At 34.9% G+C, this 18,580-nt stretch overlaps 1 protein-coding gene across 1 annotated transcript; it reads left to right on the top strand.

Annotated features, from left to right (window-relative positions):
- Positions 1-435: 435 nt before the first annotated feature.
- On the top strand, positions 436-18,255 carry LOC128176103 (exportin-1-like). The gene is made up of 24 exons (XM_052842177.1): positions 436-562; positions 2,470-2,622; positions 2,929-3,103; positions 3,197-3,303; positions 3,415-3,530; positions 4,761-4,875; positions 4,983-5,102; positions 5,397-5,451; positions 5,698-5,771; positions 8,804-8,962; positions 9,210-9,410; positions 9,528-9,666; positions 9,852-9,955; positions 10,080-10,157; positions 10,299-10,455; positions 10,576-10,739; positions 10,901-11,140; positions 11,390-11,575; positions 11,828-11,950; positions 12,058-12,205; positions 12,456-12,683; positions 12,976-13,141; positions 16,094-16,190; positions 16,460-18,255. The coding sequence occupies exons 2-24, from the start codon at positions 2,491-2,493 to the stop codon at positions 16,604-16,606; spliced, it is 3,231 nt and encodes a 1,076-aa protein (XP_052698137.1). The 5' UTR covers positions 436-562; positions 2,470-2,490; the 3' UTR covers positions 16,607-18,255.
- The last annotated feature ends 325 nt before the right edge of the window (positions 18,256-18,580 follow it).

Here is an 18,580-nt window from a genome sequence, read left to right as displayed (position 1 = left end):
GCAGATTACGCCAAAATGATCCGCCTATGTATTGACCTTTTACCCCTTGTTACAATAATTCTGATTGGGTTAAAGAGAAAAATTTTCCATTTGCGATAAATCAAATGTACACTAACAGAAGTGTCTTAGTGACTGAAATATTGTAATATTGATTGAAATATGTCTTGTCTGAATGTTTTAGGAATCAAAATACCTATAAAACAAGAAATAGTAGTGTAAATACATGAAACATGCTTTCATTACCAGTTGAATTATCGTCCAATCAAAAGACGCTATCAATTTTGTCAAAATTACGGGAATTAATTATTTTCAATTTTTTACCAAAATTATATATTTCACGATAATAGTAATTAAAACAAATGTTAACTTATTGAATAATAAAAAGTCAACCAGTCATTTTAGCTTGATTAAGCATATTACAAAAACTTAGTAACGTCGTTCATTTACGGATATTTCCGAAGTTCAACGAATATGGCGGTTGTGTTCCAGTTTCAACCGGTTGAAGAAATTTGGATGCTTTTCTCAAAAACTTGGGTGTATGTCAGTGGAAAAGTTCTTCGAGGTAAGAGGCCTTTTCTGTAGAATATATTGCTTCCCAAAAGCTGAAATGACATCTCAAATTGCGCTTAAGATACACATATTCTGTGAAAGTTCATTTGGTATGGAGGCCGCCATATTTGAAGCTACGGAAGCATATTTATATTTGTCACGTGACTGACCGAATTTGCGCGGCTAATAAGAAAGGAAAATTTCCAGTTATTTTTTAATTTGATTGGCCCCTTGTCATTTTAGAAATATCTTGTTAGCACGGTTACATTTTCCAGTAACATCGGGCGAGCCTTTTTAGACAAACTATTTGCCGTCATAAGGGCTGCATGGATAAATTGAGATCCACACGAGTGTCAATTTCATCAAAATACTGTATTACATTAATAATAAAACACATGGCGGACTTAATAATCGAAAAAATCGCAATGTTTTTGTTTAAATTGCTTCTTTGTCTTTGGCGCTTGCGTCAAATACATATATTTATAATAAAGGAAACTGGCAATGCAACCATTACTAATCTCAGCGAGATTCGTCGAGACTGAAAAATTTTTGACGGACGTCTCTTCCGAATCTCAGACCAGTGCCACACAAAGTGATTCGGGAAAATTTGCCCCAACTTCTGCCGGTTATTATGTTAGAAATACGCTGAATTAAATCATCTGCTCGCTTCAACTTTTTACTTTGAACATCCCTTTAACTCCCTATCAACATAAAATGTTAGATTCCTACCGTTAAAAGATTTATATCCCACAAAATATGAACTTGTTTATTTTTCAATTCATTACCACACTCATTCACATCTCCAATGCTGAAGAGTTCCAGTCAAGGTCACAAATAGCCTGTTTCAGAATATGTCGTACTCAAAGGTTTCAACCTTATAATTTTATGAATATTACATTATAAAATTAAAAGGTTTAGTTATAAATACCGGATATTTCCTTTTTATTTATTATCAATTCCATATTTTATTTTTTTGGCAAATAACTTGACATCTAAATGCATTTATAAAGTTTCTGTTTGCCCTATTATAGTTTTCTATGTAAAACTACGAATACGACATATTTTGAAACAGTCTATTTATGACCTTGACTGGAACTCTTCAGCATTGGAGATGTGAATGAGTGTGGAAATGAATTGAAAAATAAACAAGTTCATATTTTGTGGGATATAAATCTTTTAACGGTAGGAATCTAACATTTTATGTTGATAGGGAGTTAAAGGGATGTTCAAAGTAATTAGTTGAAGCGAGCAGATGATTTAATTCAGCGTATTTCTAACATAACAACCGGCAGAAGTTGGGGCAAATTTTCCCGAATCACTTTGTGTGGCACTGGTCTGAGATTCGGAAGAGACGTCCGTCAAAATTTTTTCAGTCTCGACGAATCTCGCTGAGATTACCATTACATTTGATTTCATCACTTGGACATGAAGGGTGTAACCCATCCCATTAGTCTCTGTCTCATGAATTGTGTGTCTTACACATACACATGTAGTGTAAGCCTATTAAGTAATTTCAACAAGCATGTAACCATAGGGAACATATATAAGGATTGGACTATAAAGATTCACCAAAAGAAAAATAAAATGATAAAACATTACATGTCATTCATGTGATTAGTAAATTAAGTCGAAAAACTCAAAACTGGACAGTGCCTCAAATATACAGGATTTTTTATGCTAAAAAAATCTGTACATTGTCCATCAAATAAACAGCGCAATAACTGGTACAAAGTATTACTGAAGTTCCTCACATAAAGTACTTTAAAATTATTTTAAACCAACAAATTTATATTTTGAACACTTCAAATTTTTATATAATTTAGGTAATAATATCGCTAACAGGCTATTTTAATCCATTTTGGTAATTTGTCCCGACCTGTTTAAGATCTTATAGAATTAACTTTTGCCTTATATTTACAGGTGTCTTCATAAAAGATTTTCATGCCACCGATAACTATGACTTCGGTTAACCTCTCTGAGGAAGCGGCCAAACTTCTGGACTTCAGCCAGAAGCTGGACATTACGTTACTAGATAATATTGTCACAATGATGTACACAGGGAATGGTCCACAGGTATTTATAGAATTAGAATACAGATATTCACTCAATAGTTGTTTGTTTTTATCCATCTAATGGGCCAGGCATTTGCAAAAATTGCTGAAATCAGACTTATTCATTTGTTAAAAAATTTGATAATTTTGCAGATGATTGAAGAGTGCATGTACTTTGGTGAAGTTTATTTTATTATATAAAATATTGATTGATGCATCAATTTTAAATGTTTCAAATTTTCTGATAAAAAAGCTGTTGCAGGTTATAGCTGTTTCTGCATTTTCTCTTGGCTATTTAATGTAAAAATAATTTTTAAAATAATTTCAGCAAAGAATGGCACAGGAAGTTTTAACAACTCTCAAGGAACACCCAGATTCCTGGACAAGAGTGGACACAATATTAGAATATTCCGTCAACCAACAGACCAAATACTACGCTCTTCAAATTCTAGAAAATGTCATTAAAACACGGTGGAAAGTCCTACCTAGGGCACAATGTGAAGGCAAGTACATATATATTGCGTTCTATTTTACAAACAAAATATTTTTTATTTTTCTGTCTGAATTGTTTCTTACTATCTGATTTTTGTTTTTAGGCATTAAGAAATACATTGTGGGGTTAATCATCAAAACATCATCAGATGCTGCCTTACTTGAGAAGGAGAAAGTTTATGTAGGAAAACTCAACATGATCTTAGTCCAGGTTTGTTATTGATAAGAGTTCTATTGATCCAAAACCATGCATATCTGGTATTCTTTTTGATATGGTTTTCATTTTCAAGACTGAAGTTTACAATTTTTTTTTCTCTTAAAGATTTTAAAATATGAGTGGCCAAGGAATTGGCCTTCATTCATCAGTGACATCGTTGGAGCCAGCAAAACAAACGAGTCATTGTGTCAAAACAATCTAGCAATTCTTAAATTGCTCAGGTATGCAAACTGTTCCTACTCCGATATTAATGTGCAAATTTTCTTCTGTAATTTTGTAGAAAATTTAACCAAAGTATTATCATAAGGCCAAAAAAAAAATATTCATGTTTCCTGTCACCTGACCAAAAAAATTAGGGTAGGTAGGTAGGAAAAAAATTTTATTTTTAAAAAATATTTTATTTTTAAAAACTTCAAGAGTGTGTGTTATAATGAAAAAAAATTATGTTCACAGTGACAGTATGTTAATGATGATTCAAAATTTCCAAAGGTATATGTATTATTATGCATGTAATGTATAGAAAACAACCTGCATCGAAAAAAAAATCGATTTTTTTAAAATTAAAAATAAAAACTAATATTATTTGCAAAATTTAATCTACATGTGTATGAATGTATTTATCCTTTTCTGGATAAATATTTCTGTTTTGTTTAAGCTTAATGTCAATACCAAATCAGTGTCTGTACTTTCGTGTATTTGGGGTATTAGTCCAACCCTTTGACCCACTTACTATCCTACGTTATTATGTAGAGGATCTGTTTAATTTTCAAGATAATATAGACAGCAGTTTTATGATGATTTTAACATTTATTGCAGTTATTAACTAATAACAGGTTATTAACTAACTGTTATATCGTGATTCAAAGTAATAAACATCGTTTTTGTAATTTCCAATGCACAGTATGTTGTTGCATCACCCATATTTATAAACCCTGAAAATAAGATAGTTGCAAGTTATACTATAACCACAAGGTCAATTTATGCAGTAAAAATGTCTGTATATTAGTTTACTATCATTATTTTGCCAGTGAGGTCAGTTTACACGATTGTGAATTTAGAAGACCGGGCACTTTCACTTCTCTTTTTGAGGAAATTCTGGCGAAGTTACCGATCACCATCATGATCACAAAAAAACTTTAAGGGTCGGAGGGTAAAAGATAGGGTCGGTCGGGCGACAGGAAACAGGAATAATTTTTTTTTAGACCTAAAGAATGAACAGAAGAGATCAGGCCCCACTATCACCAACTTTCCTCAAGTCAATACTCAGCCTCAAGTCTAAGTTTTGACCTCAAATTCATGCACTGTTTCTTTGAGGATTTGAGTTGAGGACTGAGTTGAGTGATTAAAAAATGTTGGTGGCGGCTGGACCAGGAGACATTTCATGTTGCCAATCAAAGGAAGAACAAATTGATTGGTTTGTTGGTATATTTTATAAACATTTGTTGTTTCAGTGAAGAAGTCTTTGACTTCAGCAGTGGGCAGATGACGCAAGCTAAAGCCAAACATCTGAAGGACAGCATGTGCAGTGAATTCTCCTCCATTTTCCAATTGTGTCAATTTGTCATGGTATGTAAACTTAGCAAAAAGTTTTCATGTATTGTATGAGTAGAGCTTTAATAAATCATACACCCTATACAACCTTGTTCTAAATGAACATGATGATTTTTTTTAAGGACAACTCTCAGAATGCACCACTGGTGGGATCGACATTAGAAACACTCCTGCGTTTCCTGAATTGGATTCCCCTTGGTTACATATTTGAGACCAAACTCATCACAACACTCATTTATAAGGTTACTTTTTTGTACAACTGACTGTATATGTCAACAAAGGCAGGTATATGTATAAGGGGGAGTCCTTATAACATGTTATGGTGAGATAAAAGTACAAGGAGAAAGAGAATTTTCATGTTTACTGAAAATATTTATTTGACATTGCTTTGATGTTGATACCTATGTCTTTCCTGTCTTGATGATAAAAATCTTGGTGCATTGAAAATTGGAATTCAAGTATTCAAAACTTTTGAAAGGATGCTTTCAAAGTTAACTACATCTTATTTATGAACTTGGAATTCATTGTTCTTTCAGTTTTTGAATGTTCCACTATTCAGAAATATTACCCTCAAGTGCTTAACAGAAATAGGTGAGTTGCCGAGTAATTTCTCAGCTTATAAATAGAAGGCGTCTTTTTGACCAGTTATTTGAAATTTGTGCAGCAGTTAATTGTACAACAGTTATGAAGGTTTTGTTAATCCAGAAAGCTAAATAATGTGTCCAGATATCCATGAATGTCACAAGTGACCATTTCTTAAAACCTTCGGGATCTTGTTTAATAAATAAGAGCAATTTAATGTATGTGATAATTGTATTTGGGTTTTTTCCTTTTCAGCTGCTGTATGTGTTCAACAATATGACGAACAATTTGTTCACCTATTCAATCTCACAATGACCCAATTGAAACAGGTATGAATAAATAATAAAATTGATAAAAGCTGCAGCTGCAATAAATTTAAGCTCTAATTTTTGAAAAGCTGGATCTGTGTTTTTAGCTCACCTGAGCTGAAAGCTCAAGTGAGCTATTCTGATCACATTTTGTCCGTCGTCCGTCTGTCCGTCCGTCTGTCCGTCTGTCCGTCTGTAAACTTTTTACATTTTGAACTTCTTCTCTAAAACCGCTTATCCAATTTCAACCAAATTTGGCACAAATCATCCTTATGGGAGGGCGAATATAAATTGCAGAAATAAAAGTTTGATCTGTATTCAAAGCGGAGAAAACCTTGAAACTGTAGAAAAAGGGGGGTGCATTTTTAAAAATCTTCTTCTCAAGAACTACCGAGGCAAATTCAACATAGTTTAGCATAAATTATCCTTATGGGAAGGAAAATATAAATTGCAAAAATTAAGTGGAAATTTTGTTTCAAATCTGAGTTATTACGAAAATAATAATAAAGGAAATGCGTGTTTCAATCAGTTTAATAGCTTCGGGTTCGGCATCCGGTAAAATGATTCCATACTTCTAAAACGAGGTTCTTTGTTTAAAGCAGCCATGACATTATACGAAAAAGGGTCGATCTGACTATGATGAATTTGCTTGTTGTGCAACAGTTCGCGTATGAAGGGAAATTTTGAAACATACAAAATATATTGGTGCCGATTTTGTGAAGTAAATTGAGGCTAAATATTTCAATGCGTTGACAGTTTTCACACATGACGTTGGTGTTAGCTTGTTCTGATTTTCGTTTCGTTCTCATTATGCTTTGTAACCTGGAAACTATCGTCTGTATTTCGTGATTTTTACGTATCAAATCAAACAGAGACTTCGGTAAATCAAACAGTTAACTGTTTACCTGCGCAAATTAAGCAAAATCGGATGTAGGGGACGGGTACTGAAATACAATTCATTCTATCGGTAATTCGGCATTATCTTTTGCGTAATGGTACATGTAGATTAATGCAATAGGTTTTGTTGAGATGCTCGGCATTTTTTCGAGTTTATTCAGTTTAAATAGAGTTTGATATCGCTGACGGAAATATGTAGGTATATACATGTATATATATATGATTCATTTCGAAAAAATAAATTGTGTTCTTTATTTGTTATACATGTAGTGCATGTTTCTTGTGTTTAATTGTTTACAATTTCTATTTACTAACCATATTTGAGTGTTAAGCTTCGAATTATAAGCAAGATACAGCGATTTGCTCACAATTCTATGTTTGTACACAGATCTTAAAAACTAAAGCTTAAAAAAGTAAAATATTTGTCAATATTTATTAAGAAAATTTTCAAAGTCTGTTCTTCCAGAAACCAACTTTAACAACTTATTGTATTGTAAACTTAACCTTTTTAGCTCACCTGAGGGTGGGGCCACAATGGGGGGTCGAAGTTTAACAAATGAATATATAGAGTAAATCTTTAAAAATCTTCTCCTCAGAAACTAATCAGCCAGGAAAGCTGAAACTTGTGTGAAAGCATCATCAGGTAATGTAGATACAAATTTGTGAAAATCATGATCCCCGGAGGTAGGGTTGGGCCACAATGAAGGATCGAAGTTTTACATAGGAATATATAGAATAAATCTTTAAAAATCTTCTTCTCAGAAACTAATCGGCCAGGAAAGCTGACACTTGTGTGGAAGGATCCTCAGGTAGTGTAGATTCAAAGTTGTGAAAATCATGACCCCCGGGGTACAGTGAGGCCACAATGGGGGATCGAAGTTTAACATAGTAATATATAGAGTAAATCATTAAAAATCTTCTTTTCAGAAACTAATCAGCCAGGAAAGCTGAAACTTGTGTGAAAGCATCCTCAGGTAGTGTAGATTCATAGTTGTGAAAATCATGGCCCCCGGGGGTAGGGTGGGGCCACAATGGGGGATCGAAGTTTAAAATAGGAATATATAGAGTAAATCTTTAAAAATCTTCTTCTTAGAAACTAATCAGCCAGGAAAGCTGACACTTTTGTGGATGCATCCTCAGGTAGTGTAAATTCATAGTTGTGAAAATCATGACCCCCGGGGGAAGGGTGGGGCCACAATGGGGGATCGAAGTTAAACATAGGAATATATAGAGTAAATCTTTAAAAATCTTCTTCTCAGAAACTAATCAGCCGGCAATGCTGAAACTTCTTTGGAAGCATCCTCAGGTAGTGTTGATTCAAAGTTGTGAAAAAAATAACCCCTGGGGGTAGAATGGGGCCACAATGGGGGGTCGAAGTTTAACATATGATTAAATAGAGTAAATCTTTAAAAATCTTCTTCTCAGAAACTAATTAGCCAGGAAAGCTGAAACTTGTGTGGAAGCATCCTCAGGTAGTGTAGATTCAAATTTGTGAAAATCATAACCCTGGGGGTAGGTTTGGGCCACAATGGGAGGTCGATGTTTTAGATAGGAATAAACAGAGTAAATCTTTAAAAATCTTCTTCTCGGAAACTAATCAGCCAGGAAAGCTGAAACGTGTGTGAAAGCATCCTCAGGTAGTGTAGATTCATGGTTGTGAAAATCATGATCCCCAGGGGTAGGGTGGGGCCACAATGGGGGGGTCAAAATTTAACAAAGGAATATATAGGGTAAATCTTTAAAAATCTTCTCAGAAACTAATCAGCCAGATGTTTCTTTATAATTGTTAAGACTTTGGCCCCAGGACAATTCTTTGGCCTCCCGAGAAGGTTCATAGTTTGATGTACGTTTATATCTAATATATAAACTATTGTTAAGGATCATTTTGAGAACTGCAATACTCAACATATGATAAGACTATAAAATCATCTTGTTAGAAAAGGGACTAATGATTATAAACATAAGAATATCCAGGGGAAAATGGATTTTATTTATACAGGATCTACATGTATTATTGTACATTGTCCAGATAGTTTGTATTATGACTCCATTAAGCTGATTTTATCATACCTATTGTTCCTCAGGTGAGCGATGTGGCCCATGGGCCTCTTGTTTCTCCTGATGACAATATTGTAAAATCTTTATGTATTGTGTAGATGCTGCCTTTGGAAACAAATTTGAAAGAGGCCTACCAGAAAGGGACAGATGATGAACAAAAGTTTATTCAGAACTTGAGTCTGTTTCTGTGTACATACCTGAAGGAACATGGCCAGCTGATTGAGAGGAAGCAAGACTTGCACACTGTCCTATTAGAGGTTAGTGTCACCTGTTGTATAGCCATAAATATTGATCCTTAGATTCATTTGCATATCAACTCTGTGATCAACAGCAAACATAGCTATTCAGGTTGATCTATCAAAATACATGTATAAGGACTGATTCTTCATAAAAATTGTTGCAAATTAAGGTTAGATTTGGCCAATTCAGTAGATGAACAATATGCTCTTTTAAAGATTACGTGGAGACTCCTGCATATACATACATGTACATTATTTTTTGCAGGCCTTACACTACCTTATCCTGATATCAGAAGTCGAGGAGGTTGAGATATTTAAGATAGCCTTAGAGTACTGGAACACGCTGGCAGCTGACCTGTACAGAGAGAGTCCGTTTTCTTCCAACACGTCCCCACTGCTCATTGGCAAACCTCACCACAATGACGTGCCAGCCAGACGACAGCTCTACACACAAGTTCTGTCAAGGGTAAATTTTTGTCCAGATTTTATTGTTGTCAGTGATGGCTATATTGATTGATCAAGAAGACTACATTTTGTGCCAAAGTAGCATGTTTTATTGAAAGAGGAAATATGATTTGATCAGGTACGGAGAGTTATGATTTCCCGAATGGCCAAGCCTGAAGAAGTCCTGATTGTAGAAAATGAACAAGGAGAGGTGGTCAGGGAATTTCTCAAGGATACAGACTCCATCAACCTTTACAAAAACATGAGAGAGACACTAGGTAAGGTATTACTATAAAGAATCCTACTAAACCAATTCTGAGGATATGATTATTTACGTATAATTGTATCTATTGAGACTCAATCAGCAAACGTGTATTTATTTACCTGCATTAAGACTCAATAACTGAATCCGTTATCTACCCCTTTGGTTAAATAATGTTGAGTGCTTTACTTTTTTCTACAGTCTACCTGACACATTTGGACTACAATGACACAGAGTCTATAATGACAGAAAAGCTTCATCATCAGGTTGACGGGACAGAGTGGTCATGGAAAAACTTGAACACAGTAAGTCTGCAATTGTATTAAGATTAAAAACAGGAAGTGATCTGCAATAACTGCTTTGTACTTTGGTTAATCTTGCAACCAAAAAAACAACACTAAACTGAACTGTTGAAATTATTTTCATTAGTTGTGTTGGGCTATTGGATCCATAAGTGGAGCCATGCATGAAGATGATGAGAAGAGATTTTTAGTCACAGTCATCAAGGTAAGTTAATGTAAAAAAAAAAAATCATCTGTTTTACCTGGTACATATTCAGAAATGTTTAAAGAGAATCGAAAGTTTGTTGTTGTGCAATGCTGAAAACATGAATGTACATGTACATATTTTTGGTGTATGTTGAAACAGGACCTGCTTGGGTTGTGTGAACAGAAGAGGGGAAAGGATAACAAGGCCATTGTGGCCTCCAACATCATGTATGTAGTGGGACAGTACCCCCGCTTCCTGAGGGCCCACTGGCGGTTCCTCAAAACGGTCGTCAACAAGCTGTTTGAGTTCATGCATGGTGTGTGGCTTACTTAGTAACATTTGGGCTTTACTGATTTGACTTAAATTTTTTGTACCTTGTTATATCTGCTGTATGTATGAGGATAAATGTTGATATCGTACAATTTTTCTTCAACAGAAACACATGATGGTGTACAAGATATGGCTTGTGACACTTTTATCAAGATCGCACAGAAGTGTAGAAGGCATTTTGTGCAAGTTCAGGTGGGAGAAGTAATGCCATTCATTGAGGAAATTTTGAATGGAATAAACACAATCATCTGTGATTTGCAACCGCAACAGGTAAAGTTTAGAAATAGAATATATATGCATTATTTTCACATCCAGAAGATTAAAAATATGTTTTTAGCAGCTCTCATTTACAAGCTATCTTGAGGCAAATCATTGCACAGTAAAGGATTGTAAAAAGTGATTAATAATCTTTGAACTGTCATGCATTGCAGGTGCACACATTCTATGAGGCGGTGGGGATGATGATCAGTGCTCAGAATGACCAGGTGGCCCAGGAACACCTGATCGAGCGCTATCTCCTGTTACCTAACCAAGTCTGGGACGGAATCATCAACCAAGCCACACAGAATGTGGAAGTCCTAAAAGACCCTGATGCTGTAAAGCAGCTGGGAAACATTCTCAAGACCAATGTGCGGGCCTGCAAAGCCCTCGGCCATCCTTATGTGGTGCAGGTACTGTAAATTTCTTATTTTAAGCAAGTTCTTAAATAAGCAGTTTTGTAATTCTGATGATATAAAATACAAACTCCAGACTTGTGTTGTAATTTCATTTGCACATGTACATGTTGTTTGTAGCTGTTAAAAAAATAAAAGCAAGATTTTATAATGTGAGAAGAATTTCTAGTAAATGCTACAGTGAAGGAGATGTAATGATGTAAATCTATTCTGAAGTGAGTCATTAATGGCTACTTTTTGTTACAGCTGGGAAGAATCTACCTAGACATGCTGAATGTGTACAAGGTGATGAGTGAGAACATTAGTAGTGCAATAGCCACCAACGGAGAGACGGTCACGAAGCAGCCCCTGATCCGCAGCATGAGGACGGTGAAGAAGGAGACCCTGAAGCTCATCTCCGGCTGGGTCAGTCGCTCCACGGACCCGCAGATGGTAAGGACATTTACTTATCAGTGAAGGCAGTCATTTGATTAAATGTTGGAACTTCAGTGTTATTTTGTTTTATACATTACATCTAAGAACATAATGCACGGATAAATGAAATGTATGAAGGAAAGGAAAGTTACGTGTGGAACAATTTCACTTTATCTGTATACATGTATATAAGACATTACACATGTTTATTCACATGTATAAACAATTGTGTCATGCAAAGAATTCATTGTAATTTTCCATGTCGTGCAGGTGGCAGAGAATTTCATCCCACCCTTACTAGATGCTGTGTTGCTAGACTATCAGAGAAATGTGTCGGCAGCCAGGGAGCCAGAGGTTCTAAGCACAATGGCCACCATAGTCAACAGATTGGAGGTAAAGAAGTGTGTTAAAAATGCTGATGATGATGAGTTTAGGAAAATGGTGTAAAATTGATGATGTCAAATACAAAACTTAATGCGAATGTTATTGTTATTCTATAGGGCAATATCACAAAGGACATCCCACAAATTTTTGATGCTGTGTTTGAGTGTACACTGGAAATGATCAATAAAGACTTTGAAGATTTTCCCGAGCACCGAACAAACTTCTTCTTGCTGTTACAAAGTGTTACTGCTCACTGTTTCCAAGGTTAGACATACTGCATAAGGATGCCTTAAATTTTGCCTTGCTATATTAAGTATATTTCCACATTTATTTATATACAGTTTTTGTTGGCTGTGTGCTATTTGATGGTACTAATGCTTACAATTAAGAGGTAGAGCTGTTATCTATTTGAACATAGTTTATAGAAATGAAATTTGCAGGAAATTAAGTTGAATTATTCTAAAACCATTTTGTATATTACTTATATTTTTGTGTATCCTCCTTTTTCCTCCAGCTTACCTGAATATTCCTCCGGAGCAGTTTAAGTTAGTGCTGGACTCTGTGATTTGGGCTTTCAAACATACAATGAGGAATGTGGCCGATACAGGGCTGGATATTTTATATACTTTATTACAAAATGTGGCGAACCACGAAGAGGCTGCACAGAGTTTTTATCAGACCTATTTCACTGACATTTTACAGCATGTGTTTTCTGTTGTGACGGATAGTTCCCACACTGCAGGTACACGTTCACATCTTCTTCTGGTGTATGGTAGAGAATTTATAATTTAGTTTACAGATGGATGAAATCATGTTATTTTACTGTATGAATCTATGATTATTAATGTTTCAGAGTAATTTTGTTTATCGTGTTTCCATTCTTTACATGAATCATGAGGCCATTCATATTGTAACATTCATTGACATGATACTACAATATTGTAAAAATTCTCTCAATTACCTGTAGGCTCTATGTATCAATGTTAAATGATATTTTTTTGTCAGAATAATCTATAGAGTTGCTTGTTTTGTAGGACTGACAATACAAGCCACCATTTTGGCATACATGTTTAGTCTGCTGGAGAACGGCAAGATCACAGTGACCTTGGCACCAACCTCAGGGCCCTCTATGCAGAATGTGCCCTACATTCAACAGTTCCTCATGAATCTCCTTAAGGCAGCATTCCCACACCTAAACGAGTAAGTCATTCATGTGTCCTTTGTTTTTTTCATTTATTAGCTCACCTGAGCTGAAAGCTCAAGTGAGCTATTCTGATCACATTTTGTCCGTCGTCCGTCTGTCCGTCCGTCTGTCTGTCCGTCTGTCCGTCTGTCCGTCTGTAAACTTTTTACATTTTGAACTTCTTCTCTTAAACCTCTTATCCAATTTCAACCAAATTTGGCACAAAGCATCCTTATGGGAGGGCGAATATAAATTGCAGAAATAAAAGTCCGATCTGTATTCAAAGCGGAGAAAACCTTGAAACTGTAGAAAAAGGGGGGTGCATTTTTAAAAATCTTCTTCTCAAGAACTACCGAGTTAATCTTAACGTAATTTAGCATAAATCATCCTTAGGGAAAGGAAAATATAAATTGCAAAAATTATAGGCGATTTCTGTTTCCAAATTTGAGATAATTGCGAAAATACTTATAAAGAATGGCTCGTTATTCCATATATCGTAGACTGGCAATTCATTGCGATAGACTGGTCTTATGACAGGCATCGCCAGTCTACCGCATCTCGAAAACGAGGTTCTTTGTTTGAAGCTGGCAGTTTGTTGTGCAACAGTTCACGTGCGAATATAATCTATGAAACATGGAAATAACATTGGTGCCGATTATTGTGAAGTAAATTGAGGTTAAATATTTCAACGCGTTGTCATTTTCACTTGTGATGGTGGTTTTAGCTTGTTTTCATTTTTTCGTTTCATTTTGCTTTTTAACTTGGGAAACAATCGCCTTGTATTTGGAATATAGACTTCGGTAAATGTTTACCTGCGAAAATGATAAAATCTGATGCATTAGCAACGTACTAAAGTGCATTTCCCTCTGTTTTTATTGTTTATTAATTAATTTTCTAATTGTTCCAACAAGGATCAAACAAGTGTGTTGGTATTAGCTTGTTCGGATTTTCGTTTCGTTTTCATTATTTACGCTTTTAAACCTGGAAACTATCGTCTACAGGTATTTCGTGATTTTTACGTATCAATTCAAACAGATACTTCGGTAAATCAAACAGTTAACTGTTTACCTGCGCAAATTAAGCAAAATCTGATGTAGGGGTACTGAAATACAATTCCTTCTATCGGTAATTCGGCATTTTCTTTTGCGTAATGGTAGATTAATGCAATAGATTTTGTTGAGATGCTCGACATTTTCTCGAGTTTATTCAGTTTAAATAGAGTTTGATATCGCTGACGGAAATATGTAGGTATATACATGTATATATATATATATATGATTCATTTTGAAAAAATAAATTGCGTTCTTTATTTGTTATAGTGCATGTTTCTTGTGTTTAATTGTTTACAATTTCTATTTACTAGCCATATTTGAGTGTTAAGCTTCGAATTGTAAGCAAGATACAAAGCTTTGCTCACAATTTTATGTTTGTACACAGATCTTAAAAACTAAAGATTAAAAAAGTAAAAAAATTGTCAATATTTATTAAGAAAATGTTCAAAGTCTGTTCTTCCAGAAACCAACTTTAACAACTTATTGTATTATAAACTTAATCTTTTTAGCTCACCTGAGGGTGGGGCCACAATGGGGGGGGGGGGGGGGTCGAAGTTTTACATAGGAATATATACAGTATATCTTTAAAAATCTTCTTCTCAGAAACTAATCAGCCAGAGGAAAGCTGACACTTGTGTGGATGCATCCTCAGGTAGTGTAGATTCATAGTTATGAAAATCATGACCACCTGGGGTAGGGTGGGGCCACAATGGGGGATCGAAGTTTTACATAGGAATATATACAGTATATCTTTAAAAATCTGCTTCTCAGAAACAAATCAGCCAGGAAAGCTGACACTTGTGTGGATGCATCCTCAGGTAGTGTAAATTCAAAGTTGTGAAAATCATGACCCCCGGGGGTAGGGTGGGGCCACAATGGGGGATCGAAGTTTAACATATGAATATATAGAGTAAATCTTTAAAAATCTTCTTCTCAGAAACTAATCAGCCGGCAAAGCTGAAACTTGTGTGGAAGCATCCTCAGGTAGTGTAGATTCAAAGTTGTGAAAATAATAACCTCTGGGGGTAGGTTGGGGCCACAATGGGGGATCGAAGTTTAACATATGATTATATAGAGTAAATCTTTAAAAATCTTCTTCTCAGAAACTAATTAGCTTGGAAAGCTGGCACTTGTGTGGAAGCATCCTCAAGTAGTGTAGATTCAAATTTGTGAAAATCATGACCCCTGGGGGTAGGGTGGGGCCACAATGGGGGGTCGATGTTTTACATAGGAATAAACAGAGTAAATATTTAAAAATCTTCTTTCTCAAAATCTAATCAGCCAGGAAAGCTGAAACTTGTGTGAAAGCATCCTCAGGTTGTGTAGATTCAAGGTTGTGAAAATCATGATCCTCAGGGGTAGGGTGGGGCCACAATGGGGGGTCAAAGTTTAACAAAGGATTATATAGGGTAAATCTTTAAAAATCTTCTCAGAAACTAATCAGCCAGATGATTCTTTATAATTATTAAGACTTTGGCCCCAGGACAATTCTTTGGCCTCACGAGAAGGTTCAGAGTTTGATGTACGTTTATATCCGATATATAAACTATTGTTAAGAATCTTTTTGAGAACTGCAATACTCAACATATGATATGACTATAAAATCATCCTGTCAGAAAGGGGACTAATGATTATAAACATAAGAATATCCAGGGGAAAATGGATTTTATTTATACAGGATCTACATGTATTATTGTACATTGTCCAAATAGTTTGTATTATGACTCCATTAAGCTGATTTTATCATACCTATTGTTCCTCAGGTGAGCGATGTGGCCCATGGGCCTCTTGTTTTTTTAAACCTATTGCAAATTTAAATTTGAAGATGATTTCGCCATTTTATGTAATTTGTGATGGTATACTTTTTAGGTGTATGGAGTTATTTTTTATGAATTAATGCATCTGAATGTTTTACAGGCCTCAGATCAAAATTTTTATTGAGGGCCTCTTCAGTTTTGATCAGGATATCGCAGCTTTCAAGGAACACTTGAGGGATTTTTTGGTGCAAATAAGGGTAAGGATACATTTTTAATTGAAACTTCAAATGCAATGTACATACAAATTATTTATATATTTTTAATTTGATACACATGACAAATTACACCTGTCCAATAGCCTGGGAGGGCATGGATCATTATTTAAAACCGATAAACTGATATTCAGATACCTGTGTTTTGTTGAAAGTCTTGAATGTACATGTATATCTACAGTGTATATGTAGGTTACAATTTGATACAATATTTACATGACATACTCATACATATGCATTGGTCTCTTTGACAGGAGTTTGCAGGGGAAGACAACCAGGACCTCTTCCTTGAGGAGAGAGAACAGGCCATCAAACAGGCCCAGGAAGAGAAACGCAAAATTCAGATGTCTGTGCCAGGAATTCTAGGACCTCACGAAATTCAAGAGGACATGCAGGACTAGGTCCCATAACTAATTGAAACTGACTTACTAAATCAGTAAATCTGTGTAAAATGTTCAATGTGTAAAGCAACTGTAAGTCTTTCTGGACTGTACATGTACAGTAGGCGAAGGAAACATATTCTCCTGCCCAGAGATTTTGGGCACAGAGCCAAGACTAGAATCTATCAGGACTTTGACGGCAATTTGGTGATTTAAGATATGATCATCTGAATTTTGATATCTTCTTTGCTTCAGAGAGAATACACATTAGCCTTCGGTGCTTTGTGATGCTGAATTATAATCTACTGAATATCTTAAGGCTCATGATGTTATAAAAATATCTGTATATAATTATATTGATTGGAGAGAAAAGGTCAGATGGTTTGCATTGAGTTCTCAGATAGTGTATGTATGTTGAATACAGAAATGGAACAGCATAGTATGGTTGTAAATGAGTTTTGAATTATCTTGGAATCACTTTAACAAAGTTGTTGTGTCAACTTATTCTATTGTGCATTTGCAGTGCAATAATGGCCTTTGTCATATTCTCATGCTTTTTCTATGAAAAAGACTGCATTTCAATACTATGTATATTTTAGATAACAAGTTCAGCATTACATTTAATGTTGTAATAGCAAATCAAAGCAACTTGTTGTGGGGGACATCTTGTACCTCATCAGATAGCTGTCTCAAATTAGACAGGACTCCAAGTTGTGGGGACAAGCGAGTCTGATTGTATTTAATGAGACTTCAAGAGTATTACATTATTAAGATACATTCATGAAAGGATGGACTGTGTTAATACACATACATCATTATCTGGTGTTACAGTCTGGACATTTTTTTTCTGATTGGTTGTAATTGTCCAATAGAATAGTCTATGCTGTTCACAAAACATGTTCATGTTCAGTGTATGTACCATTAGCAGATGTGTAGGTCCATCTTGTGTGATGACAAGGTCACTTGAGAAAATCATAAGTTCATATTTTTTTTCATTCCAAGTGTTGAGTGTTTCTAGTTCACCCAGTTTTACATATCCTTCCCATATTTTTATTTAAAGTCTTCACTTGTCATTCATTGGTAGTACATGTATTTCCTTTAAAAGATCTGCCTCATTTAATTTCATTCTTAATATAATATTAATTACTTTGTAATATTTACTCTGTTCCACCTTATTTTATTTGTACGCCATACCGGTCTAGATGCACCAGTGAGAAGTTCCATTTCATGTGTTGAACCATCCTTTGTGATTTATAATCAATGCAGAACAGATACTAACATATTGTGTACTAAATCACTGCAGTTTTATGCTCTCTGGTATTACAAATATAGTATAATCCCAGTAAGGTAATTCTTGCTTAGAACCATCCTTTATCAATTAAAATCAATGCAGAACTGAATACAAAAATCATTGCAGTTTCATGCTTTCTGGTAATAGTATAGATTAATTACCTGTGTGAAATGTTCATTTTGAAGTACTGTCCCATTTGATTTTTTTCTGGTGCTTCTGGATGTATTATTTTTTTGTTAACTGGTTAATTTAACAAGTGTGATTTATATTCATCGTTACACATATTTAATCATGCATTGTTTTTCTTATTAGTTACATTGTAATAATGGTTGAATAAAAAAAGGTCAGAAAAATATCAAATAAAGTTTTTGAATTAAAATTAATTTTTTTTGTCTTTCTATCCAGAAAAAAGTAACAAAAATAAAGGAAAAATGAGAAAAGGATGTGATAATTAATTCACCATGTTGGGTGAAATGAAGTAATTTAGTAAAAATGCTATTCTTCACTCTTACAGATCGTATTTCACTGAATGTGCGCTCGAGGGAAAAGGTGGTGGTAACCTTGATAATGATTTCAAAGTCAGATGTCAGTTTCCCAGCAAATCTCTGTAAAGACTGTCCTGGATATTTTACCAATCCCCTTTTCATATCTGACTCAAAATTCACCCACATAGTGCTCATATCAGTAAAGGATGGGCAATGACG

Source organism: Crassostrea angulata, chromosome 3 (assembly GCF_025612915.1).
Source record: "Crassostrea angulata isolate pt1a10 chromosome 3, ASM2561291v2, whole genome shotgun sequence".
Taxonomy (NCBI): Eukaryota; Metazoa; Mollusca; class Bivalvia; order Ostreida; family Ostreidae; genus Magallana; species Magallana angulata.
The sequence above is the reverse complement of the archived record's forward strand: the minus strand, read 5'-3'. Positions and strand labels throughout refer to the sequence as shown.

What these genes read in the sequence shown, in the direction of transcription:
- LOC128176103 (XM_052842177.1), top strand. Translation starts at nt 2,491, where the DNA reads ATGCCACCGATAACTATGACTTCGGTTAACCTCTCTGAGGAAGCGGCC. An exon ending in CAAGTGCTTAACAGAAATAG is followed by an intron (nt 5,452 to 5,697) that starts GTGAGTTGCCGA and finishes TTTCCTTTTCAG; the next exon opens with CTGCTGTATGTGTTCAACAA. An exon ending in ACACACAAGTTCTGTCAAGG is followed by an intron (nt 9,411 to 9,527) that starts GTAAATTTTTGT and finishes TGATTTGATCAG; the next exon opens with GTACGGAGAGTTATGATTTC.